Raw genomic sequence first — 27,127 nt, forward strand, 5'->3', positions numbered from 1 at the left:
GAACCCCAGAAATAAGAACAAGATGGGCTTCAGTTCTCCTCTTGTAATCCAAAGGTGTCCTCATTGGATGTCCATCAGGTCCTGTGGCCCCGCCTCATATAGACCCTGCTGCTAGCCAGCTCCCACGTCCCCTGCGTCCTCCATAGTCCAGGCCACCATCACTTCACACCTGGATCATTGCACTGAGCTCTGGGCTCTGCTTTTCTCTTGCTCACTGTGTCCTCACAGCAGCCAGGGGGATTTGATAAAATGTAAACCCCATGCCGCCTTGGCTACAATTTCATATTAACCCTGTGTTTTTAGTTTCTGTGTTTTGATATTTGACACCAGGGCCTTGCTGACCCGGCAGGGATTGCCTCCCCTAGGGTAGCCATTTCCTACAGACAGTGAATAGCTCATCCTTGAGCCTGCTTTTCAAATGCAAACCAACCAATCCAGACAATGTCAGTCCAAAAAAAAAAAAACCCCAACCAATCCAGACAAAACCAACCACATCCGACAAAGGTCCGTCTAGTCAAAGCTATGGTTTTTCCAGTAGTCGTGTATGGATGTGAGAGTTGGACCATAAAGAATGCTGAGCACCGAAGAATTGATGCTTTTGAACTGTGGTTTTGGAGAAGACTCTTGAGAGTCCCTTGGACTGCAAGGAGATCAAACCAGTCAATCCTAAAGGAACTCAGTCTTGAATATTCATTGGAAGGACTGATGCTGAAGCTGAAGCTCTGATACTTTGGCCACCTGATGCAAAGAACTGACATTTTGAAAAGACCCTGATGATGGGAAAGATTGAAGGTGGGAGGAGAAGGGGACGACAGAGGATGAGATGGTTGGATGGCATCACCGACTCGATGGACATGAGTTTGAGCAAAGTCTGGGAGTTGATGGACAGGGAAGCCTGGTGTGCTGCAGTCCATGGGTCGCAAAGAGTCAGACACAACTGAGCGACTGAAATGAACTAAATCCATCACATCCTCTGCTGGGCATTCACACTCAGGACCACGATTCCACTGCCCTATGCACTCCAGGGTCAGGAACCAGAAACAGTTGGAGACAGTCCCCATGCCTCAGAGTCCACTGAAATTATGCATACGAGCCAATTCTAAGCCTGCCTGCTCTCTCACCAGCTCCTCCCATGGAAACCACAAAAAAGGCCCTTGCCTGTGTTTTCCCCTGCCTCCCTCCCTCCCTCTTCCTCCTGACTGACCCTGGTGCTTTCCCATGTGGGCCCTCTGTGGCGTGGTGTGCCTGCTCCTCTTGCTGTCTGTGTGTGCAACAAACTCTTTTTTCTGTGTTTTTTGGCTGCATTGCATGGCATGTGGGATCTTAGTTCCCAGATCAGAGATGGAACCCGTGGCCTCTGTGGTAGAAGCATGGAGTCTTAACCACTGGACTGCCAAGAAAGTCCCAAACTTTTTTTTCAGTGGTAGTTGTTTCCTGGTCTGTCAGCCTCACAGCACCTAAATAATAATAAAACCTATGTTTTGAAACAAACTTGCCCCAGTGGCTTCCATCACACAAGAATATTCTTTTCACAGCTTAGAAGACCCTCCGTGATCTGGGCTCTGTCTGCTCTCAAGACCTTGTCTCCAGCCCCACTCTCTGGCCACTGTGCTCCAGACCCAGCACAGCCACTTCTGCCTTAGGACCTTTCCCCCGTCTGTTCCCCCTGCCTGGAATGTTCTTCTCCCAGAGCTCATCACAGGTGGCTGCTCAGCTTACATGTCACCTCCGCAGGGAGGCCCTCCCTGAGCACTCATTGTCAAGGAACGGCAATAGCCTGTCGTCCCAAGTGTTTTCCATGTGCCGGGCACCAATTTCTATACTTTCCATGTACTTACTCTTTGAATCCTCACAACTCTGTAAGGTAGGTATAATTATTTCCATTTGCAAGAGAGGAAACTGTAGCTCAGAGAGGTTAAGTGACTTGACCAAAGTCTCACAGCTAACAGGTAGGAGAGCTGGGATTCAAATCCAGCAGCCAGTTTTCAGAACCCACACTCTGAACCATGCACCTAGTCTCCTGGTGCAGAGTATGTTACTATAACTATTATTATTACTATTGTTTTGAACAAAGGCTGAATTTCACTCACCCATGTTTTTTAATTGAATATGAATACTTCAGGTGAGCCGCTGGCTGTCCAGTTTGCTATAGTCCCTCCTGCTTCCTATTGTCTTGCACCAATTAACCTGACTTGCTTGGACTCTGAAGGCATTCATGTCTGCAGTCTCTACTGGGTGCCTCTCACTCATTTACTCTCTCTCTCTATATATGTATATTGGCCATGCCTCAGGGCATGTGAGATCTTAGTCCCCTGACCAGTGATAGAACCTGTTCACCTTGCATTGGAAGACTGGAGTCTTACCCACTGGACTGCCAGGGAAGTTTTTCACTCAATCTTTTAACCAACACCCACTGTGCCAGGTACAGTGCCAGGCCCACAGAGATGAATAAGATGGCATCCATGCCCTCCAGAGCCCAAGGCTGTGTTCAGAGGAGATGGGCACACAGGGGACCTCGCTGCCTTGTGATGTGTGCTGTCATGGGGATGCCAGTGAGTGTCAGGAAAACCCAGGGGGATTCAGCCAGGAAGGATTTCCCAGAGAAATTGACATCTCTGCTCAGTTTGAAAGACTAGACAGAGAGCAGACGGGAAAGACATAGCACCAGCAAATGGAAAGAGCACAAAAAAACACATATGGGTGACCGAGGGCATGCCTGTCCACGGACCAGCTTGTCACTGGATGAGAAGGAGGAGTGAATCTGATGGGCAGGGAATACTGAAATAACTTCAGAGACCCCGATTCCTACCCTTTCCCTCTAGCCTAGAGTTAATAAGTAGATCTGCATTTAGGTCAGTTATTAACTGCAAAGCTTGGGCAAGTCTCCTGGCCTCTGTGAATCTCAGTTTCCTGACCTGCAAACCAGGAATGGTACTACTGATGCCTCAGAATCTCCGTGCCAACTGAATGAAACAGGGTGTGCCAAGCAGTTGGCACAAACACAATTCTTACCAGTTCTGATCACTGGAAGCTGGAGATGATCAGGTGGAGGATGGCAGGGATAGAGTGAAGTGGATGTTGGATGGATCACAATGGATTCAACACGTGTTTTGGCAGAGGAGATAGCACTTGCAAAGGCATGGAGGATGAAAGGACATGGCACAATTAGAGAATGTTATGTACCCAATTACTTTGCTGTGCTTGGAGCAAGAGGTGGCTTGAGTTCCCCCAAAAGCAAACCCTGAGACTTGGGTGCTCGTGATCTATTTGGAAGGTGGTTTCAAGAAGCAGAAGAGATAGCATGGGGAAAGCGAGGCAAGGAGGGGAGAAAATAAGATGGGGAGCATACATATGCAGCTCACTGCTGTGAGCAGCTGGATTCAGCTCCCTGGAAATTCTAAGAGACAGTGTGAACTGCGTCTCAGAATCATCCTATCTAAGGATGGGGAGTCACTGGCTTCTGTGATGGCTGAAGGTTGCCCTTGAGGTGGGGGCCATGTGCCTCTCCCTTCCTCGTTCTTAGATACCTAAGAAAGCCCCCAGTCAAGGAAGCAGGGAGAAAAGGGACTTGGAGTGGAGGAGCTCCCACATTGGCATGGGGGCTCAGAAGGGATGAGAGGATAGGAGAGACGGATCAATGCTGTCTGTGACTACCTCTTTGAGCCTCTGTTTTCTTGTCTGAAAAATAAACTATGACATACTTCCCAGGAAGACTAAATGACCTAAAGGATTTGAAAGTTCCTAACGACATGTCTGACACGTAGTAGGTAAAAGAAATGGTAGGTATGGTTAGGCTCAGCTCTGATGCCAGGCCTTCAGAGGAGAATCCCTCCCTGATCATTCTACTGAGAATAGCTCACTCCTTTTATTCCCCATCAAAGCATCTTATTTCCTTTAGAACATTTAAGAGTGTGCAATCGGGCTTCCCTGGTCATCCAGTGGTTAAGAATCCACCTTGCAATGAAGGGAACACCAGTTCAATCCCTGGTCCAGGAAGATCCCATATGCTGCAGGGCCCCTAAGCCTATGCTCCACAACTACTGAGCCTTCAGACAGAAAACACTGAAGACTGAGAGCCTGGAGCTAGTGTTTCTCAACAAGAGAAGCCACCACAATGAAAAACCTGCATCCCATAACTGGGGAGTATCTCCTGCTCACCGCAACTAGAGAAAGCCCACACACAGCAGTCAAGATGCAGCACAGCCAAAAATAAATAAAATTTAAAGAGTATGCAATTACCTTGGTTATCTGTTTATTATCTGGCTCCTCTCAATAGAATGAGAGTACCATGTGGATAGGGAATTAATCTCTCTATTTACTGCTGCCCTATTTCCAGCACTTAATTTTGTTACTACAGTAACAGTAATAGATCCTATTATTATGGCAACAATAATAGAGAAGGACAGTTACTGTTCTTGATCTTTATTAAGCATGTACACTCTACCTGTTTGTTGTTGTTGTTCAGTCACTAAGTCATGTTGATCTTTATTAAACGTACACACTCTGCCTGTTAACAAGACGTTAAAAGAGGATTCATCCACACTCCAAATGGGTCCAGAGATGATAGAGACAAAAAGTGATGGCTCCCTTGAGGGGATGAGTGATTATAAACTGGGAAGGGACAGAGACAACATTTTGGGGGTATTGGAAATGTTCTACATATCAAACTGGGTGACGGTTATATCAAATTTTTTTTAAAGGTTGAGCTGTACAGTTAGTGCACTTCACACACTTTATTGTAAGCATGTTATAGTTTGATTTCGAAAAGCGTTGTCCATCAACTTCAGCAGGTAGGGAGGAGAAGAGGAAATCCAAAACTGGTCACTCAGATGCCAACTTAAAGTAACTTAGGGACTTCCCTGGTGGTCCAGTGGTTAAGAGTACGAGCTCCCAATGCAGGGGGCCTGGGTTCAATCCCTGGTCAGGGAACTAGATCCCACATGCCTCAACTAAGAGTTTGCACGCTGCAACTAAATATGCCACAACCAAAGAATCAGCACGCTGCAATGAAGATCGAAGATCCCGAGTGCTGCAATTAAGACCTGGAACAGCCAAATAAACAAACAAATGTTTAAAAATGAATAAAGTAATTCAGCAACAAGGTAAAGGCTGGAATGGGATGGTAGTCAACCAGAAGAGATCCTTGGACAACTGGAAGATGGGCTCTATAGTGAAAGCCTGGGAAATTAACCACTTGTTAAAAACTGTTGCATTTGGGTTGTTTATCTCCAAAAAGACTAGACTGGAAGGAAATGCATTTGAACTCAAGTATTTTATTTTGCAACAGGAGTTTGGGCCCAAAGTAGATCTTCCTAACATTGACAAAGGAGGCTGTGAGATTCCTCTTCCTGGGAAGTTTAAAACTTAGTTGGCCAGCAGATGTCCCCAGCATGGCCTAGTCTGGGAGTTGGAGACAGAGAAACCAACTGCAGTGGCCCCTCTCCTAACTAGGGACTCTGATTAGTCATGTGTTCTCTGCCAGCTGCAGAGCACTAATTAATTAGCCAAAGAGAACCATCTCTGATGTGCACTAAGGTTTTTATGTTCTGCCATCACCGCCACCAACCACAGCTTTAATTAAATCTGGGCTTGATTACCACAGTGTGGTGCTACAATCACTCTCCCCTGATGACTTTATTTTGGTTCCTGGAAGGATGGTGGTGGTGACGGTGTGTCAGGAGGAGAGGAGGATCTAAAGAAGCCTGAAGCATGGAATCTGGACACTGGCAATTTGAGGGTATGTGGTTGGGAGGGAGGAGGGATCAGCTGTAGGACTCATCGCCTGACCTCAAAAAACTCACAGTTTAATGGAGAGTTAAGACCTCCCACTGAGATGGCACAGGGCAGTGTGAGGTAAGGCCCCAAATGAGAGGTGCACACAAATATCCCAGCAACTGAGAGGGGGCAGAAGCTGTTTGGACTGGCGGGGAATCAGGGAGGCTTCGTGGAGAGGGAGGATCGAGAGGAATTGTCAAGGAAGAACGGGATTAGACAGACACAAAGCAGGGCAGAGTGTTTGGTGGAGAGAAGAGCGTGAATAAAAGTGTGAGGGGAACAATGAGAACCTACAACATCTTGAGACTGGGTGAACGTAGCTGGGGGCAAGGCAGAAGGGCAATTTCTGTCAGAAAAACAAAAATAAAAACCATGAGCAACACTTCAGAGTAATTGGTGGTTTAGGGCAAGTTAGGGAGGACCTAGAATGTCAAGCTAAGAAGCTGGGACCTCATTCAGCAAGGAGTAGAAAGTCTTTAAGTTTTTAAGTTGCTTGGTTGATCCAATTTTCTTATGAAGTTTACCAGACTCCTGAGGACGTGGCCCCGCCTCCCCCCTCAGGCGTGCCTCGAGATTCCATTCCTCACACTCTGCTCCAGCCAGAGTGTTAAATATTCTGTCCAAGCCTGGGCAGCTTAGCCCTTTCAAGAAGGCTCCCATAACCCTTTGGGCTTTCCCCATTAGAGCAACTATCGCTGTGTAATTCTTCCTTTGTCGGGATCCTCCGCTGGGCTGTGAATTCTTCTGAGGTTAGCAACACTAACTCGTTCACCATGGTGTCTCTGAGAACCAGCACAGAGCCAGCAAAGTGAGGGTGGAGGGAGGAGGGGCTAGGGACAGAGGGACAGGGAGGAATCTCTCAGTTTTCTCTCAGTTCTTGGATAGGAGTTTCGGAAGGACAACTGAATATCACACGTGTCAACAGGTACAGGTTCGTAAAGGACACAAAATAAGCTCAGATCTCCTCAGCTCCCCTGTGAATAAAGCTAATCCCTGTCTATCTCCAGGCACACCCAGGAACTATTTGAGGAACGGTGCGGCGGAGAGTTACTAGCCGGGACTATAAACAGTAACCCTCCGCTCGGGCTTTGTCATCCTGGTGGCGGCTCTTCGACCACCAGGGGGAGGAATCGTACTTCATCCCGAACTTCGGAAGGTTTCCCACAACGAAGAGGGGCCGTGTAGAACTCTGGGAATTGTAGTCTTGGGATCTTATGGGCACTCTTCGCGATGCACCTCGGGAATTATAGTTCTGGACAGAGGCGGGACATGCTTTTAAGTGCTAAAGTGGCGTTCTGGAAACTACAATTACCAAGGGGCCACTAGCTCCTGGACAGTTTCTTGTTTCCGTCGAGTTGACCGTCTGGGCTGCTTCTGAGGGATCAACGTGACTCGGTAAGTCTGGAGAAAGCCTCTGTTCTGAACTGAGGTGTCTGCGGATTTTGTCACATTCCAGCCCTGTTTGGGGGCGCCTCGTCTCAATCCGAGGAGCTCCCCATTGTCTTTCACCTTTTCTGTTTCCTGTTGAGACACCTCCAGTATCCACCCGCACCCTTTACTCTCCCGCTGTCATCTTGCATTGTCACTCCTGGAGCCCCTGGAGCCCCACCGTGAGCTCTCGGCACACCCCTTCTGAAACCTGGGCTTCTTTATGTTCCGCACCTTCTATGTGCTTCACTCTTAGCCTCACTTTCCTGGTTTTCATGCTGATGGAACAAGGGTCACCATTCCTTCTTCCCAATCCACGGAGTTGCTCAGAACTGGAGTTCAGCAGAGCTGGGTTTTATTATTGCAGCTCTGCAACTCCTTTGCTGTGTGACCTTGGGCAGATCACACCCCCTCTCTGGGACTCACTCTCTTCATCTATGAAGTGGAGATGACAGTTGCTCTCCGTCTTAGCTTGAGGCTATGTTCTGGAGCCAATAAGCTAATATGTGTGAAAGTACTTTGTAAACTGTAAAGCCTCCACAAGCGAGAGAGATTATTTTTACTGTAATTATTAATGCTCTGAAATACTCTCATCTTGGCTCCTTTTATAGCGCTGCCCCTCTGTTGCTCAAACCTGCCCCTTGAGTGCTTGGTGTCTCCATCCTCTAAGAACAGGATATTTCCTCACTTCCCCAGAGATCACAGACTAATGAGAGCTTTGTCTGAAAGGAAGCCCCAGAGAAGTGCTTATCTTGGACTATGTCCTGAAATAGCCAGGGATGAAAAGTCCACACAGCTGGCAGAAGGGTGGTCCCTGCTCACTGGAATCAGAAGGCCCGAGCAGGAGATGGACAGCTGCAATGTAAGCCCTCTCTGTTCCCTTTGGGCTCTTCTGGGCCTATATAAGGGCTTCCCTGGTGGCGATAAAGAATCTGCCTGCAATGCAGGAGACCTGGGACTGATTTTGAAATAGGTGTCTCAGACCTGATAAGACTGAAAGGAAAGAAACCATTTTGTCAAAGGATTTAATCCAGAAAACCACAAATCCCGCCCCCCCCACCCCCGCAAAAGAAAAAAGCTTGGCTGCTGCTGCTAAGTCGCTTCAGTCCTATCCGACTCTGTGTGACCCCATAGACGGCAGCCCACCAGACTTCCCCACCCATGGGATTCTCCAGGCAAGAATACTGGAGTGGGTTGCCATTTCCTTCTCCAATGCATGAAAGTGAAAAGTGAAAGTGAAGTCACTCAGTCATGCCCGACTCTTAGCGACCCCATGGACTGCAGCCTACCAGGCTCCTCTGCCCATGGGATTTTCCAGGTAAGAGTACTGGAGTGGGGTGCCATTGCCTTCTCCGAAAAGCTTGGCTGGGTATAAAGAAAAAGAGACATAAAATTGTTAATTAATTCCTAACATTTTTATGAGCACTTAAAATATCCCAGACCCTAGGCAATATCACTTTTGTTACTAAATTTCACTTATGAAGTGTCCTCGTATTACTCACAAGGAACTTAGGCTAAGAGATCATGTAGCTAGTTATGGTTATTGTGCCTTCTATATGTTAGGTGTTTCATATACTTTCATTTAATCCTCATCAGCAATTTCATGAGTGACTGTTATTTCTATCATGTGGAAACATTATCAGAGGCTTAGAATTGAAGGAACTTGCTCAAGGTTAAACAGCCAGTTAAATGGTGGAGGTGGAATTCAGACTGTCACCAAAGCCTTTCTTTTCCCACTATACCATGTAGTCTAATTTTTAGATCAAAAAGACATCCATTAAAGAATTGAGAGGGTTTAAATCAAAGCCAAATAAAGGAAGCATTTATAGGGTCTCTCTGTGTGGGGAAAGCATGAGGATAGATGGTTTATCCTCCAAAGAAATGTAAAACACATTCTACCTCTGTAGCATATCTGAAGAGATAAGGCATAAGTGTGTGAAAAATTAAATAGCATTCATTGGATCAATTGATTACTGAGACCAGTTCTATGCAAACCACTACATTAAGCCAGGAACTGGCAGGAACATGCTTCTAGGTGGCCATGGGGATTAAACCACATGATATCATAATCATTATCTTTTCATTAATATGAAAATGGTGGGCTAGAATACCATATCCACTCAGTAAATGTTTATTGTATGCCCATGTCTGAAAAAAAGAGAAATCCTGGGTACCATCCGGACCAGAGGTTCTCGAACCTTGGGGATCAGAAGGCTTGGGAAGCTTTATAAACTAATTGATCTCTGGCAATGGGGCTCTAAAAGCTTTGTTTTTGAAAAGTTTTCCAGGTGATTGTGAAATAATAGATTCAGGAACCTCTGATCTAGATTCTACTTGGACCACTTCTTGGAGGCAAGTCACTGATTGAAAACTGCTAGTTGTTGTTGAGTCGCTGAGTCGTGTCTGACTCTGTGCAACCCCATGGACTGAAACATGCCAGGCTTCCCTGTCCTTCACTATTTCCTGGAGTTTGCACAAACTCGTGTCCATTGATGCCATCCAACCATCTCATCCTCTGTCACCCCCTTCTCCTCCTGCCCTCAAATCTTTCCTAGCATCAGAGTCTTTTCCAATGAATCAGCTTTTTACATCAGGTGGCCAAAGTATTGGAGCTTCAGCATCAGTCCTTCCAATGGATATTCATGGTGGATTTCCTTTAGGATTGACTAGTTTTGATCTCCTTGCAGTCCAAGGGACTCTCAAGAGTCTTCTCCAGCTCCACAATTTGAAAGCATCAATTCTTTGGTGCTCAGCCTTTTTTATGGTCCAACTCGCACATCCGTACATGACTATCAGGAAAACCATAGCTTTGACTATGTGGACCTTTGTTGGCAAAGTGATGCCTTTGCTTTTTAATACACTATCTAGGTTTGTCATAGCTTTCTTCTGATGAGCAAGTGTCTTTTAATTCCATGACTACAGTCACCATCTGAAGTGATTTTGGAGCCCAAGAAAATAAAATTGGTCACTGTTTCCACTGCTAGAGTAGGTACTAATTCAAGAGCTGTCCTGAGGCAGCCTGTGATTGGTTATCAGGTGAGTGATGCATACATACTCGAGTGGAGAAGAGGGAAGATTGGAAGGACTTGAGAAGCTTCACAGAGTACCAGAGATTTCACTAGGCTTTGATGGGTGGGGCAGGTTTGGGTGGGTAGAGAGGCTTTTAGGTAGACATCACCTCAAATTGTTTAGATAAGGTGAACCAAAGTAGATAGAGACACCTGGACTGAGTTCCTTGGAGAATTCCTTGGCATTTATTAGATATGACACTGGATGCTCTGTGGATGTTTCTTAGGCAAAAATTTGTGAGTTACACTGGATTTTCCCGTCTCTCCATTCTACTTGGGCATCAGTCAATATGAGCCCAGAGAATGCAGATCCGTTTTCATGTTAGCCTCACTCAGTTTAGTTGATGGCCTTCCCAGAAGCTTTCCAGGATTACCAGAGAGTTCTGCTGCCCTTCTGTTATAGGCATTTTCAAGTGCCCTTGTCCTGATTCCTGTCTCATGCAGTGTTCTGTTTTTGGATTAAGACTAGCATCTCTTCCTATAAGCTAATATCATTCTGGTCACCCAGTCCTGAAACCTGACTCACCTTTGGCTCTCCCTTCTTGCATAACTCCCCAAATCCACTTAGTTGCCCAAATCCTATTGCTTCTCCTTTTCACTCAATCAGCAAATATTAATAAAACTTCAGCTGCTTCATTGTCTCGCGGGCGACCTGTCCGGTGCCTCCTCCCCATCCCGCTGTGGGTCCTCTGCGCATCTGCCCTCAAGCAGAAAAGGTCAGGGTCTGAGACTAAGCACCACTCATCCAACTTCCCTTTGGCTAAACAGCCCACTGACTGCGTCAGGAGCTTAGCGTCTTTTTAAAAAGAATTCGGTTTTTAAATTTGCTTCAGAGAAACAAGATGAAGCAATTCTGTAGTAGAAAGAATATCACTTATTGTCTTCCAAAGTGAAGTAGAATGGCATTAAGATTATTGCTTGTCTGGAGTTTTCCATTAGGCCAGACAATTGGAAGTTGGCAGTGAGGAGGTCTGTGTGTAATAATAATTCTGGTAACCTTGAGCATTTCCCTTAACCCCTTAGGACCTTGATCGCTTCATCAGTAAAGCACATTTCTGTAGTGAGCTGCGTCGGGGTCGTGGTGCAGGGGACGACTGTGGGGAGAAGTGATCCTTAAGGTCTCCTCCTGTCCAGAGACCTTGTCTCTTCCATGTTTTGACTCGAACTACCGAATCCATCCCAGAGCATCTTAAAGAAAGCAGAATAATGCAATGACTGAAAATGTGGCCCAGGACTCAGTGGATCAGTTTAGATGCTTTTGGTTCAAGCAGTAGAAATCTAAACCAGTTGGTTTAAACAATAAAAAGGGATTTATTGGCTCTTGTAACTAGAGGTCTAGGGGTGGGCCAAGTTTCAGGTATAGTCTAATTCAGAGATTCTTAATGTCTTCACAAATAACTGCATTTCTCTACGATTCTCTCAGCTCTGCATCCTCCACGGGTACCTTCATTCACGAGGTAACAAAGTGGCTGCGACAGTTCAAAGCTTCACGTCCACACCTCATGCTAGTTCAAAACAAGAAAGAACTTGTCCACACTCTACCATCAGACCAAAGTCCTAGGCTTTGCCCTGGTTGGCCCAATATGTGTCATGAGCCCACTCTTCATCCAGATACTGATGGGGATATGTAGGGCTGATAGGTCCAACTCTAGAGGTTAGAGAGGTGTCAACCCCACGCAGATCACAAGGGATCTCCGTAGGAGGGAAGGATCGGATGAATGTTAGGAGGTTGGACCACATTCTCTACTGTCACAGCCACGTTGCCCGTGATCAGATTCTGGCTCTGTTCACTGTTCTTGGGTAAATTGCCTCACTTTATTAAGTATCAGCTTCCTCATGTGTAAGATGAGCTAGCAATTCATATCCCAGGGAATTATTGTAAGGATTTCATTAAATAATACATGTATGTGAAGCCCTTGGTGTAGTTCCTGGCACAGAGTAAGCGTGCTGCTACTGCCGCTGGCGGTGATGTAATTGAAGAGGGAGGAAGAGCAGTGGCATTAGTCCTGATTTAAAAAGTAACCTCGACTTCCCTGGTGGTCCAGAGGTTAAGACTCCATGCTCCCAATGCAGGGGCCTGGTCAGGGGAGCTACATCTCACAGGCTGCAGCTAAGACCCGGCACGGTCAAAAAAAAAAAAAAAAGACATCCTTGTTTTAAAAAAAGCAAACAAGAAGCAACTAAGTTATAGGGATGCTTTCTAGTCAGAGCATGCACGCCTGTCACGTGGAAGGCTCCTGTTTGATCTCCTGCTCACATTATACTCTAACCTATTTCTGGCCCTTTCTGCTCTTACATTATGACCTTTATAAAAATGCTCCCCTCTCCCCTGCCTCGAAAATCTTCCTCATATTTAAGACCCGAATAAGTGCCTTTTATAGTTTATAGTTTAGGTCAGTGATTTTGTATGTACGTCATTGTGTCTCCCCACTAGCAGGATCAGTGAGGGGTTAAGAGCTCAGGTCTGGATTAGACAGACCTGAGTTTGCCACCTAGAAGCAGTGTGACTTGGGGGAGTTATTCAACCTCTTCATACCCTAGTCTCCTCGGTTGTAAAACAGGGTCTTAATAGTACCTTCCTCAGATGGTTGTTGAGAGGATGAAATGACGCAGAGTATGTAAAAATCTTAGGTCAGTGCTGACACATAGTAAATAATAGATGTTAATGGCTGTGTTTGTTATTCTTAGCCTCCTGAGGACAAGGTCTGTGGCATGTTCTCTGCAGCAGTTGCTGCTGTGCTGGGCACATAGTCAGTGCTAAATGAACACTTGTTAGTGGGTTTTGAGGAGTATGGAGGCTCTGTTTCCTTTCCATGATCTTTTCCTCATCTCTCCACCAATAGCAACAGAAAAAGCAGCCCCCTAGACCTGGGTTTGATCCCTGGGTTGGGAAGATCCCCAGGAGGATCCCACTCCAGTATTCTTGCCTGGAGAATCCCCATGGACAGAGGAGCCTGGCACAGTCCATGGGACTGCAAAGAGTCGGACACGACTGAGCGACTAAGCACAGCACAGCAAACCTTAGTAAAGGCAGTGTAGCAAGGTGGATGATTGGAAGACAGGCTGCGTCACTGGCAGGGAGGAGGGGTGATAGGAGGCGTAGAGAGGGGTGGCTGATAAGAATAAGCAACAGGAAGCTGAGAGGAAACCAGCAAGAGGCTGTTCTGTGTTCCGCCCTCCAGCTGTCAAGTTCAGCCACTGCCCAAGTCTTCGTTCAGCTGGTGATGAGATGGGGGTCAACCAGTCCATGAGCTTTCCGCCTGTCACGGGACCCCACCTCGTAGGCTGTGGGGATGTGATGGAGGGTCAGAGCCTCCAGGTAAGTGTCTCCAGCGTGTCTCCACTGCTTCTGTCACAAGTCTGATGATGTAATTCCAGCTAGGGGAAACCTGAGTCAGAGCTGGTCTGGATTTGATTGTTGAGCACCCAGGTCTCTTTCCCCTGAACTTTTCTCCTCTTTTCAATTAGAAACATCTCAATAGACAAGAGATGATTCTTTTTCCCAACTTAGAGGAACTGGGGCCTCTAACGTCAAAGGTAGCTCTCTGATGTCTTGAGAGCAGGTGCCTGATCCTGGAAAGGTTTTGGATCTCGCCCTAATCTGAGTGTATCAGAGGAGGAGCAGTGGACTATGTGCCATTGACCTTTGACTCCCTGGCCCCACATTGGAAGACAGTCTCCTTTTTCTCCTCTTCTGCTCTCGTCTGTTCCGCCCTCCTACTTTAGTCCGGGACTTTCCCTCCTTCAGTTCCTAGGTCATTCTCTGCTGGCCCTTGAACTCTCCCTCTCCCTTGTGAGAGGCACATACCCCCAGGTAGAGTGAATGTGCTGCTGCTACCTCCCAGGGGCCAGGCTCCAGGGTTGCCCAGGGTGCCACCAATGTCACCCCATTCAACAAGAGAGCTACTCCTTCGCTTCTGGGGCTCCTCCAGGCCTGGGCTTCCAGCCACATTGAAATCTTTTTTTGATAGCCCAAGCACTGGAAATATTTTAGTACCCTTCCAATGTAATTCAAAATACAGTTGGCTGTTTGAAATAATATAAGCCTTATGTGAATGCTGAACATAAAATTGCTTCTTTCTGGGTTTTCTGAGTGTAAAATTCAGGTATGTGAATTGAAGGTAAAGTTTCCCTGTTTTAGTACTTGGCTGGTACCCTCAAACAACTGCTGAACGTGTCTGTTGGGAAATGAAGCCATGCTTGGGCTTCTTGCTCCGAGCAGCTGCTGTCTTTTTTTCCTTACAGGGCAGCTTCTTTCGACTGTTCTACCCGTGCCAAGAGGCGGAGGAGACCTCGGAGCAGCCGCTGTGGATTCCCCGCTATGAGTACTTCGCTGGCCTGGCCGAATACCTGAAGTTTAATAAGCGCTGGGGGGGGTTACTGTTCAGCCTGGCTGTGGGTAAGAGCTGGCCTCACCCCTGGGTGCTCTCCCAGCTGTTTAATTATGTCCCTTGGAGATCTCCAGGCAGACACAGTACCTTATAGTTTGTGTTGTCCAGCCCTTTTGTAGTGGGGCATCCATTAGTCAGTGTGGTATGGAGAGTGGAGAGAATTACAAACAGGAGAGCTTTATTTATTTATTTTTTTGAAGAGCTTTAGTTATAGAGTTAGACTGCCCTGGATTCGAATCCAGTCCTTATCATTTACTAGCTGTGGGGCTTGGGCCAGTTACTGAATGTGTCTGAACATCTACCTTTACAGGATTGTAAAGTCGGACGTGTATATACATTGTAATGTTTATAAAAGACGCACTCTGGTGCTATGCTTGGGATGTGGAATGTGTTCCATAGGTGGCAGCTATTACTCATGTATCCAGCATGCATTATTTCTGCTCTGTGTCAGCTATAGCTTAGATTAAAGAAGCACTCTTGACTGCCAAGGAGCATACCATCTCCCGCAGTTGCCCCTCTAGCTCCTCCCTCTTCTGGGTCAGATCACACTGAGTCATCCACTTCCCCCAAAGACCTCACCGTTAGGAACTCTACCGACTGCCTTAGCGTCTCAGGGATTTGCCCATAAGTTGTTCAGTACTCTCCCTTTGGCTTTCTTTTCCCACTTTCTGTTGGGTTCGTGCTCCCGAGGGGAGAAAAAGGGAAAGAGTAAATGACTGATTGTCCTGGGTTGCTCAGGTGAAAGGTGGGTCTCTTGAGAGGAGGGCCACCGGGTCCCCACCATGCTTGCGCTCAGGCTGCCCTGGGGATTAGTATGGGGGCAGCCGGAGATTCTTACCCCATGTCTCTGCTAGGATCTTGTCGCCTGCCTGTTAGCTGGAATGGCCCCTTTAAAACAAAGGACTCTGGATACCCCTTGATCATCTTCTCTCATGGCATGGGAGCCTTCAGGTAAGAGCTGCGCTCCCCCAGATCTTGTCACATTCCTTGCCTGGTTGCAGCTGCTGACTCTCAGCATGTTCTCAAAAGACAAGGAAACCCATATTTCCATCTGTCAGCTCTTATCTGTCATCCACTTCATCCCAAAGCGCTGGGTCCACCTTCTTTAGAAGGCCTTCCCCAAGCCCCTTTCACCTGGTGGAGCCTTTCGGCAGCCTTCATATCATTCCCTTCTCATGTTCTAGCATTTATATAAATACTTGTTTTAGCCTTCTTCCTCTATAACAGCCCAGAAGTACTAGAAGGAGCTTGAGCGTTATGTTCAGAGAGTCGATTATTCAACATGCATCAGGGACAGCAGTGATGAAGACAGACTCGCTCCCTGCTCCCGTGGAGCTTGCAGCCTCAGCTGTGAATCTCAGCCATACCACTGTGCTGTGTGAACTCAGGACCATGGTAGGCGTCTCTGAGCCTGTATTTCCTCATCTGTCAAACAGACTCGGATGAGGCACCGAGTAGGTGTGCACTTATGCCCATACTCCTCTCCATCTCTCTACGTGGAGCATTGTGGGGTGATGAACTGTAAGATCCCCTTCGTCATCAACTTCAGGGAATGCTGGCCTAAGTTTTACAAGTCAGTGAAATTGTGAAAGTGAAAGTCACCGCGTCATGTCCGACTCTTTGCAACCCTATGGACTATACAGTCCATGGAATTCTCCAGGCCAGAATACCGGAGTGGATAGCCTTTCCCTTCTCCAGGGGATCTTCCCAACCCAGGGTTCGAACCCAAGTCTCCCACATTGTGGGTGGATTCTTTACCAGCTGAGCTACGAGGGAAGCCCAAGAATACTGGTGTGGGTAGCCTATCCCTTCTCCAGCGGATCTTTCCGACTCAGGAATTGAACCAGGGTCTCCTGCATTGCAGGCGGAATTGCAGGCGGATTCTTTCCCAACTGAGATCTCAGGGAAGCCCTTACGAGTTAATATCCATTCAGAATTCTCCCCATGAATTCTTATTTCTGCACCTTGGTGTGTTATGTAGTTATGTAGTTACGTATTCCTGTTTAAGCTTGTTAATATTCTCACTGTATGTTCATTCATCAACATGTAAGTTTGGTTTATGTCCAAGAGCGTTATACAAAGTCATCTATTTTTGCCTTTACACATCCCACTTCCACTGAAACGATTATCTACAGTGTAGCCAGGGAGGTCTGCTGCTGCTAAGTCACTTCAGTCGTGTCCGACTCTGTGTGACCCCATAGATGGCAGCCCACCAGGCTCCCCCGTCCCTGGGATTCTCCAGGCAAGAACATTGGAGTGGGTTGCCATAGGTCTATTTTATTTTATTATTATTATTTTTTGCTTTGGCATCTTCCTGCTCTGAGGAACATCAGTAAGTTCTTTTATTCATTTAAAAAATTATTTATTTTTAATTGAAGGATAGTTGCTTTTGTTGGCTTTTGCCATACATCAACATGAGTCAGCCATAGGTATACAAACGTCCTCTCCCTCTTAAGCCTCCCTCCCACCTCCCTCCCTACCCCACCCCTCTAGGGTGTCGCAGCACTGAGCTTTGGGTTCCTGTGTCATTCAGCAAATTCCCACTGGCTGTCTCTTTTGCTTATGGTCATGTAAATGTTTCAGTGCTGCTTTCTCAAATCATCCCACCTCCTTCCCCAGCTGTGTCCAAAAGTCTGTTCTCTATGTCTGCATCTCCATAGCCACCCTGTAGATAGGTTCATCAGTACCATCCTTCTAGATTCCACATATATGTGTTGCTGTACAATTTTGTCTTTCTCTTTCTGACTTACTTCACTTCGTATAATAGGCTCTAGGTTCATCTGTCTCGTTAGACCAACTCAGATGCATTCCTTTTTATATTTAGAAGCCCTTTGAACTTAATTCAGCTCTTGTCATGATCTTATCTGAAGGCAGGTACAGGGCAAAGTTTCCAGCCTAGTTCCTCTCGACTTGTCCACCTCCAGCTTTCCAGACAAACAGCCCTAAAGGTACTATGTTAGTTTCTGCCTCAGAGTTTTTGAGTTTTTTTCTTTGTTTGAAGATACTGGAGTTTTTAAATTTTTTTGTCTTTGAGACATGCTCTATTTTTTAAATTAGATTATAAAATTTTATTTAATAAAATAAATATTATAAAATGTTTAATAAAATCAGTTCAGTTCAGTCGCTCAGTTGTGTCCGACTCTTTGCGACCCCGTGAATTGCAGCACGCCAGGCCTCCCTGTCCATCACCAACTCCTGGAATTCACCCAGACTCAGGTCCATTGAATCAGTGATGCCATCCAGCCATCTCATCCTCAGTCGTCCCCTTCTCCTCCTGCCCCCAATCCCTCCCAGCATCAGTCTTTTCCAATGAGTCAGCTCTTCACATAAGGTGGCCAAAGTACTGGAGTTTCAGCTTTAGCATCATTCCTTCCAAAGAAATCCCAGGGCTGATCTCCTTCAGAATGGACTGGTTGGATCTCCTTGCAGTCCAAGGGACTCTCAAGAGTCTTCTCCAACACCACAGTTCAAAAGCATCAATTCTTTGGTGCTCAGCCTTCTTCACAGTCCAACTCTCACATCCATACATGACCACAGGAAAAACCATAGCCTTGACTAGACGGACCTTAGTTGGCAAAGTAATGTCTCTGCTTTTGAATATACTATCTAGGTTGGTCATAACTTTTCTTCCAAGGAGTAAGCATCTTTTAATTTCATGGCTGCAGTCACCATCTGCAGTGATTTTGGAGCCCCCCAAAATAAAGTCTGACATTGTTTCCACTGTTTCCCATCTATTTCCCATGAAGTGATGGGACCAGATGCCATGATCTTCGTTTTCTGAATGTTGAGCTTTAAGCCAACTTTTTAACTTTCCTCTTTCACTTTCATCAAGAAGCTTTTTAGTTCCTCTTCACTTTCTGCCATAAGGGTGGTGTCATCTGCATATCTGAGGTGATTGATATTTCTCCTGGCAATCTTGATTCCAGCTTGTGCTTCTTCCAGCCCAGTGTTTCTCATGATGTACTCTGCATCTAAGTTCAATAAGCAGGGTGACAGTATTCAGCCTTGACAGACTCCTTTTCCTATTTGGAACCAGTCTGTTGTTCCATGTCCAGTTCTAACTGTTGCTTCCTGACCTGCATACAGATTTCTCAAGAGGCAGGTCAGGTGGTCTGGTATGCCCATCTCTTTCAGAATTTTCCACAGTTTATTGTGATCCACACAGTCAAAGGCTTTGGCATAGTCAATAAAGCAGAAATAGATGTTTTTCTGGAACTCTCTTGCTTTTTCCATGATCCAGTGGATGTTGGCCATTTGATCTCTGGTTCCTCTGCCTTTTCTAAAACCAGCTTGAACATGAGGGAGTTCACAGTTCAAGTATTGCTGAAGCCTGGCTTGGAGAATTTTGAGCATTACTTTACTAGCATGTGAGATGAATGCAATTGTGCAGTAGTTTGAGCATTCTTTGGCATTGCCTTTCTTTGGAATTGGAATGAAAACTGACCTTTTCCAGTCCTGTGGCCACTGCTGAGTTTTCCAAATTTGCTGGCATATTGAGTGCAGCACTTTCACAGCATCATCTTTCAGGATTTGAAACAGCGCAGCTGCAATTCCATCACCTCCACTAGCTTTGTTCATAGTGATGCTTTCTAAGGCCCACTTGACTTCACATTCCAGGATGTCTGGCTCTAGATGAGTGATCACACCATCATGATTATCTGGGTCGTGAAGATCTTTTTTGTACAGTTCTTCTGTGTGTTCTTGCCACCTCTTCTTAATATCTTCTGCTTCTGTTAGGTCCAGACCATTTCTGTCCTTTATCGAGCCCATCTTTGCACGAAATGTTCCCTTGGAATCTCTAATTTTCTTGAAGAGATCTCTAGTCTTTCCCATTCTGTTCTTTTCCTCTATTTCTTTGCATTGATCGTTGAAGAAGGCTTTCTTATCTCTTCTTGCTATTCTCTGGAACTCTGCATTCAGATGCTTATATCTTTCCTTTTCTCCTTTGCTTTTCGCTTCTCTTCTTTTCACAGCTATTTCTAAGGCCTCCCCAGGCAGCCATTTTGCTTTTTTGCATTTCTTTTCCATGGGAATGGTCTTGATCCCTGTCTCCTGCACAATGTCACGAACCTCATTCCATAGTTCATCAGGCACTCTATCTATCAGATCTAGGCCCTTAAATCTATTTCTCACTTCCACTCTATAATCATAAGGGATTTGATTTAGGTCATACCTGAATGGTCTAGCAGTTTTCCTTACTTTCGTCAATTTGAGTCTGAATTTGGCAATAAGGAATAGATACTATAAAATGAAATAAATTATAAATTTTTAATTAATTATAAAAATTCTATTTTTTCTATTAGAGTACAGTTGATTAACAATATAGCCTTAGTTTGAGGTGTATAGCAAAGCAATTCAATTATACAACAAAGCAGTTCAGTTGTACATAGACATGTATCTATTCTTTTTCAAATTCTTTTCTCATCTAGGTTGTTATTTAACATTGAGCAGCTTTCCCTGTGCTCTACAGCAGGTCCTTGTTGCTTACCCATTTTAGATATAGCAGTGTGTACATGTCAATCCCAAACTCCCCAACTGTCCCTTTCCCCCTGGTAACCATAACTTTGTTTTTGAAGTCTGTGAGTCTGTTTTGTAAATAAGTTCATTTTTTTTTTTTTTTGCTTTAAGATTCCACATATAATTAACAGTATTTCTTTGTCTTACTGAGAGGGTAACAGGCAGGAAGGTCGGGGCCTCCAAATGGAGGAAATAGGCAGCAAGTGTCAGACATTTTTTCTCTCTCTCTTAAGCAGCAGGAGGAAACAAGCTACAAGTGTTAGGTGGTTTTCCCCTTCTCTATAGAAATTTAACAAGAGGTATTGTTGTAGCCTCACATTCTAGGAAACAAACTCACTCAGAAGGACAATGTAGTGGAGTGCAGTTTGTCACACCGGCGGGCCCAAGGCAGAGTCTCCTCTTAGCCAAGGACCCCGACCAGTTTTTGTGAAAACCTTATAGACCCTCAGTGTACTTGCTCAAACTCACCTCCCCGAATTCCCTGAAACTAGTCTGGACAAGGTAAAAGAGAGATAAGGTCAAAGTTAACTCATGATTCATGTGTCACAAGACTAGATAAACAATGGATATTTATCAGTAGGCCTGTGGTCATATCCCTATAAACATAATGGAATTTACCACTTTGTTCTGTTAGAGATAATTAACATATTTTTTAGGCAATGGAGAGTCCAAGTACAAGTCCTGAGGCTCTTTTATCCGGGGGTCTGGTTTTCCATTGGTATGCCATTTCTATAGACACCAGGCACAAAGTTCAGAGTCCATTGGGAGGGCGACCATGTGTGTAACCAAATGTTCACAGCCTGGCCTAAGAGGGAGTCCAGCTCTGTGTTTCCTCCTTCAGCATCTTTTAACATTCTGTGTTGCCATGAGGACACCTGGTCCCACCAGAACTTCAGTTCAGTTCAGTCACTCAGTCACGTCCAACTCTTTGTAACCCCATGGACTGCAGCATACCAGGCCTCCCTGTTCATCGCCGACTCCTGGAGTTTACTCAAACTCCTGTCCATGGAGTCAGTGATGCCATCCAACCTCTGTCATCCCGTTCTCCTCCTGCCCTCAATCTTTCCTAGCATCCGGGTCTTTTCTAATGAGTCAGTTCTTCGCATCAAGTGGCCAAAGTATTGGAGTTTCAGCTTCAGCATCAGTCCTTCCAATGAATATTCAGGACTGATCTACTTTAGGATGGATTGGTTGGATCTCCTTGCAGTCCAAGGGACTCTCAAGAGTCTTCTCCAACACCACAGTTCAAAAGCATCAGGTCTTCAGCTCAGCTTTCTTTATAGTCCAACTCACAGAACTTAACTTTTCTCAAACCTTGAGCTAACCCATGCATTTTTCTTATGGAAATGTTTGTCTTAAGCTATGTTAATGAACTACGTTTTTACTCTAGACTCTGTCTTCTAGTTGGTACCTCCGAAGACTCAGAGCTAGATTGTTTTACTCATGCAAATATTCTCTTAAGTTATGTTAATGAGGCTATATTTGCTTGGAAACCTGCCTTTCTTCAAGATTCCTGTCAATAATGTTATGGCCCTGTGCGGATGTTATCTCAAAATGCATGTTGTGGGTGAGGGGCCTGATGCCATTCTCTGAGTTTTGAGACATTTCCTTTCTCTAATTAGCAGACTGCTAGTAGCTATAAAACTTCCGGCTAAAGACTAGCAGGGGGGCACTCTTTCTGCCCCCTTCTGATGTCTATGTCTGAAGCTTTCTCTATCTCTTTTATACTTTAATAAAACTTTATCACACAAAAGCTTTGAGCGATCAAGCCTCATCACTGGCCCTGGATTGAACTGTTCTCCTCCGGAGGCCGAGAATCCTGGCGTCTTTCATGGCTCAGCAACAACCTTTCATTATTTCACTCAGTCCCTCCATGATGCTGCAAATGTCTGCCCTAGGGTTTTCATCTGTGCTGTGCTCTGTGGCTGTTCCCTTTGCTTGGAATGTTTCCTGTTCGGTTCCTCTCTTCTTCTCCCCACCTTTAGTCTTTTGCCTGGCTAGTTCCAAATTACCTTCAGGGTCTTAGTTTGGGTGTCACCTTCCTAGGGACACCCATCCTGACATGCTTTCATAAGACAATCTGTACTTCTCAGTACTTAACATCAGTTCAGTTCAGTTCAGTTGCTCAGTTGTGTCCGACTCTTTGCGACCCCATGAATCGCAGTACACCAGGCCTCCCTGTCCATCACCAACTCCCGGAGTTCACTCAAACTCACATCCATCGAGTCAGTGATGCCATCCAGCCATCTCATCCTCGGTCATCCCCTTCTCCTCCTGCCCCCAATTCCTCCCAGCATCAGAGTCTTTTCCAATGAGTCAACTCTTCACATGAGGTGGCCAAAGTACTGGAGTTTCAGCTTCAGCATCATTCCTTCCAAAGAAATCCCAGGGTTGATCTCCTTCAGAATGGACTGGTTGGATCTCCTTGCAGTCCAAGGGACTCTCAAGAGTCTTCTCCAACACCACAGTCAAAAGCATCAATTATTTGGCGCTCAGCTTTCTTCACAGTCCAATTCGCATCCATACATGACCACTGGACAAACCATAGCCTTGACTAGACGGACCTTAGTTGGTAAAGTAATGTCTCTGCTTTTCAATATGCTATCTAGGTTGGTCATAACTTTTCTTCCAAGGAGTAAGCATCTTTTAATTTCATGGCTGCAATCACCATCTGCAGTGATTTTGGAGCCCAAAAAAATAAAGTTAGCCACTGTTTCCACTGTTTCCCCATTTATTTCAAATGAAGTGATGGGACCAGATGCCATGACCTTCGTTTTCTGAATGTTGAGCTTTAAGCCAACTTTTTCACTTTCCTCTTTCACTTTCATCAAGAGGCTTTTTAGTTCCTCTTCACTTTCTGCTATAAGGGTGGTGTCATCTCCATATCTGAGGTGATTGATACTTCTCCTGGCAATCTTGATTCCAGCTTCTGCTTCTTCCAGCCCATCATTTCTCATGATGTACTCTGTATATAAGTTAAATAAGCAGGGAGACAATATACATAATTGTAATGAATTAATTATTTATGTGATTATTCTTTAATGTATGTGTTTATCACTAGATTGTAAGCTCCATGAAGGCAGAGACGATGTCTGTCTTCTATCTTTCCCGATGTCTAGGGCAGTACCTGGAAAACAGTAGTTTCCTGATAAATATTTATGTTTTGTTAGGTTCCATACATTCAGCAGATTTCTGTTGAGCACCTGCTCTGTGCCAGTTTCTTGGCACGAAAAAAAGGTGGGACATATAGAAATAGAACAAATCAAGGAATTTTCCTCCACTAGAGGAGACTGCATCTAGATGCACATAATTATAGTCCATAGCAGGAAGTGGAGAGCAGATGTAGAGATAAGGCTAGAAGGACAGCAAGATGGTTTTCAATGTTGCTTTCTTATTCAGTAAATTTAGTACCTGCCATGTACGAGGGCCTATGCTGTGGCTGGGTGTTCAGTAGTGAATAAGATAGAGCCCCTGCTTTCAGACTGTAGTCTGGTGGAGAAAAGTAGCTAAGAAATACTCTTTCCTCAGCCCACAGGTATTTTCTTGAGAGAACAGGTGAGTGCATGGCTTTAGCGTGGTCTTTTTGGTCTAAGACTCTGTCTTGAGGCTTCACATCTAAATACACTTGGGTGAATCAGTTATAAATATTCTTCATTAACTATAGTGAAATTCCAAGAAAAAAAAGGCAGGGAGGTAAAGGGACATGGTTTCCTCTCATTGTATCTATGGTTAATGCAGGATCTGAAATCTTTCTCATGGGTCACAGACTTGTGACTTTCCATCCCAGGGAGGTGTGTGTATTTTTAAATATTACCTAACCATTTGTAACCATCACTTCATGGGAAATAGATGGGGAAACAGTGGAAACAGTGTCAGACTTTATTTTTTTGGGCTCCAAAATCACTGCAGATGGTGACTGCAGCCATGAAATTAAAAGACGCTTACTCCTTGGAAGAAAAGTTATGACCAATCTAGATAGTATATTCAAAAGCAGAGACATCACTTTGCCGACTAAGGTCCATCTAGTCAAGGCTATGGTTTTTCCTGTGGTCATGTATGCATGTGAGAGTTGGACTGTGAAGAAGGCTGAGCACCAAAGAATTGATGCTTTTGAACTGTGGTGTTGGAGAAGACTCTTGAGAGTCCCTTGGACTGCAAGGAGATCCAACCAGTTCATTCTGAAGGAGATCAGCCCTGGGATTTCTTTGGAAGGAATGATGCTGAAGCTGAAACTCCAGTACTTTGGCCATCTCATGTGAAGAGTTGACTCATTGGAAAAGACTCTGATGCTGGGAGGGATTGGGGACAGGAGGAGAAGGGGACGACCGAGGATGAGATGGCTGGATGGCATCACAGACTCGATGGACGTGAGTCTGAGTGAACTCCGGGAGATGGTGATGGACAGGGAGGCCTGGCGTGCTGCGATTCATGGGGTCGCAAAGAGTCGGACACGATTGAGCGACTCAACTGAACTGAACTGAACTGAACTGAATGTGCCTCTGTCTTCTTTGGTTCCCACATAGTCTTGTGAGGTCAGTGGGTGGAAGAATATTTTACAGATGAGCAAACCAACTCTGAAAGGCAGACTTGCTCAAGGTTACAGTCTGAACTGGGGAGGGATCAGAAATCTCTAGCTCTTAAATCCTGTTCATTGCCTCCCCAAGAGAAGTGAGTGAGAGACGGTGAAAAGAAATTTAAATAACTGACCTTCCTGAATCCGTTAGGGTACAGGCAAGTTGTATTTAATAGAAAAACTTCAAACAATAGTGACCTAAATAATATAAAGTTTATTTTTCGCTCAGATAAAGTACTAGACAGACCTAATATGGTAGTTCTGTAAAGTAAAAAACCAGACTTCTTTTATAATCTTGCTCTGCGTGTGTAGCTTCTGCTTCTAAGAATATCTCATGACCCAGGGAGGTTGCTTAGCTCTAGCTATTACATACACAGTCCATGCTATAGGAAGGGAGAACTCTCCTGAAAGTTCTGTATAACACAGCTGCTTACATACCATTGACTACAGCTGCCCTGTCCATTATGCTAACTTCTAGCCACATGTGTCTATTGAATATTTGAAGTATGACTGGTCCAAACTGAGATATGCTGTAAGCATAAAACACACACTGGGTTTCAGATACTTCATATGAAAAAAAAAAAGATAGTGCAATAAAATATTTTAATTTAAAAATCTTGATTATATGTTGAAATGATAATGTTTTAGCTATATTGGGTTATTAACCATCCAGGCTGATGCTTCTTCTTGGAAGACTTTACCAGAACCTTTAAAAGTTATTGTCTAAAGAGACTCTGGGGCACAGAGCACAGGTTTTGGAGTCAAAAAGCTCCAGCGGAAAGTTTAACTCTACCACATACTTAGCTCTGTAACCTGGGGCAGATACTTGGCCTATTGTAAAAAGAGCTCTTATCATAGAAAGTACTCATAAAGAAGTCACTGTTAGTGTGTGTGTGTGTATATATATATATATACACATACCATTTTATAAATTTACCATTCTCATTCATACAATGGAATGTTACATGGCTTTTAAAAAAAATCACACCACAGGAAAATATGAACTGGCATAAGAAGACATTCATACTGTTTTGCTAAATGAAAGAAAGGCCACAAAATAGCTTATATTAAATAATAACATTATTGTTTTTTTAATGCATTTTTAAAAGAACTGGAAGGACAAACATCAAAATATCCAAAAAATTCTGTTTCTTTTCACTATTTAAAATATATCTACTAGAAAATTTTAAATCGCTTAGAGTAGCATTATATTCCTATTGCTGGACTAGAACTTAGTCACGTAGACAAACCTGGCTACAAAGAGGCTGGGAAATGTCATTTTGATCCATGAGAGTGTCTTTAGCTGAAAATTAGATTCTATTATTAAGGAGGAAGGGAAAAATAGGTGTTTGGAGTAGGCAATTAGCAATGTCTGCCATATTTTTTTTGAATGTTGGAGGACAGACCAGAGGAACCCACATGCTAAATCACAGATGCATATTTACATGTTAAAAAGTAGCCAGAGTCCCTGTCCTCAGGGAGCTCACCAGCTAATTTGGGAGATGTACAATATACAGAGGGTGCGGCAGCCCACTCCTGTACTCTTGCCTGGCGAACCCCGTGGACAGAGGAGCCTGGCGGGGTGTGGTCCATAGGGTTGCAAAGAGTCAGAGGCAACTGAAGCGACTTGGCACACAGCACACACAATATGGAGACAATAAAAAAGCAATTGTGTCAAGTAGCCAAACTGTATTGAGGTTGGGATGGGGACTATGGATCAGTGTATGGGGTTGCAAACATGGTAGATCAATCTGCACATGCTCCCTGGAGGAGAACACTCAGAGCTTTGGTGAGAGTTGGGGTATGCTGGCTGGGGAAAGCTCCTGAAGAAGAGCTACTGCAAATGAAGCTTCCTCCATTCCATCTTTTGTGATGGCTGCTAGCAGAGCATGGTTGGACGGGAGGCTAAGGGCAGGCCACTCTTTGATCACTTCTCTCGGTTCCTTCCTGGAACTCTAGGACAGTCTATTCAGCCTTCTGCATGGAGCTGGCTTCTCGTGGCTTTGTGGTTGCTGTACCAGAGCACAGGTGAGGATGACAGTCACAACAAACCATCATGGGTTGGGTGCCTGCCGTCCTGGGCTTGGGTATAGGCTAGTTTCCTGTGGATGTATTATTTCCAGTCCTAGTGTTAGGCAAGGTAGGGATTGTATTTGTTTTAAAAAGTGAGGACACCAGGGTTCAAAGATATTGACTAACATTGCTGAAAGTGACACAGCTGAATTGGGGTTCAAACCGAGGTCCGTCCCCCAAATCCCCATTTTTTCTACTCTTCTATGTATGCCCTCTATCTTTTTCCCATTTAGCTAGAGGATAAGCTAGAATGGCTTGGCTGAAAAGGGGATTTGATAAAGGGGAGAAGTAAGTCCCTGGGG

The 27,127-nt window shown here is 45.0% G+C and overlaps 1 protein-coding gene across 3 annotated transcripts in view; it reads left to right on the forward strand.

The window, feature by feature from the left end:
• The first annotated feature begins 7,132 nt into the window (after positions 1–7,132).
• PAFAH2 (platelet activating factor acetylhydrolase 2) overlaps positions 7,133–27,127 on the forward strand; it is a 43,239-nt gene continuing 23,244 nt past the window's right edge. Inside the window, exons 1-6 of one of the 3 annotated variants that reach the window (XM_060410650.1) lie at positions 7,133–7,170; positions 8,338–8,521; positions 13,454–13,590; positions 14,517–14,670; positions 15,517–15,613; positions 26,712–26,780. In XM_060410650.1, coding sequence (XP_060266633.1) covers positions 13,501–13,590; positions 14,517–14,670; positions 15,517–15,613; positions 26,712–26,780 — 410 coding nt within the window. In that variant the 5' untranslated portion in view covers positions 7,133–7,170; positions 8,338–8,521; positions 13,454–13,500. Of the gene's footprint in view, positions 8,066–8,337; positions 8,522–13,453; positions 13,591–14,516; positions 14,671–15,516; positions 15,614–26,711; positions 26,781–27,127 lie in introns of all 3 variants that reach the window. The other 2 variants (XM_042244528.2, XM_004005102.6) reach the window with 2 other exon arrangements.

This window comes from Ovis aries, chromosome 2 (assembly GCF_016772045.2).
Source record: "Ovis aries strain OAR_USU_Benz2616 breed Rambouillet chromosome 2, ARS-UI_Ramb_v3.0, whole genome shotgun sequence".
Lineage (NCBI taxonomy): Eukaryota > Metazoa > Chordata > Mammalia > Artiodactyla > Bovidae > Ovis > Ovis aries.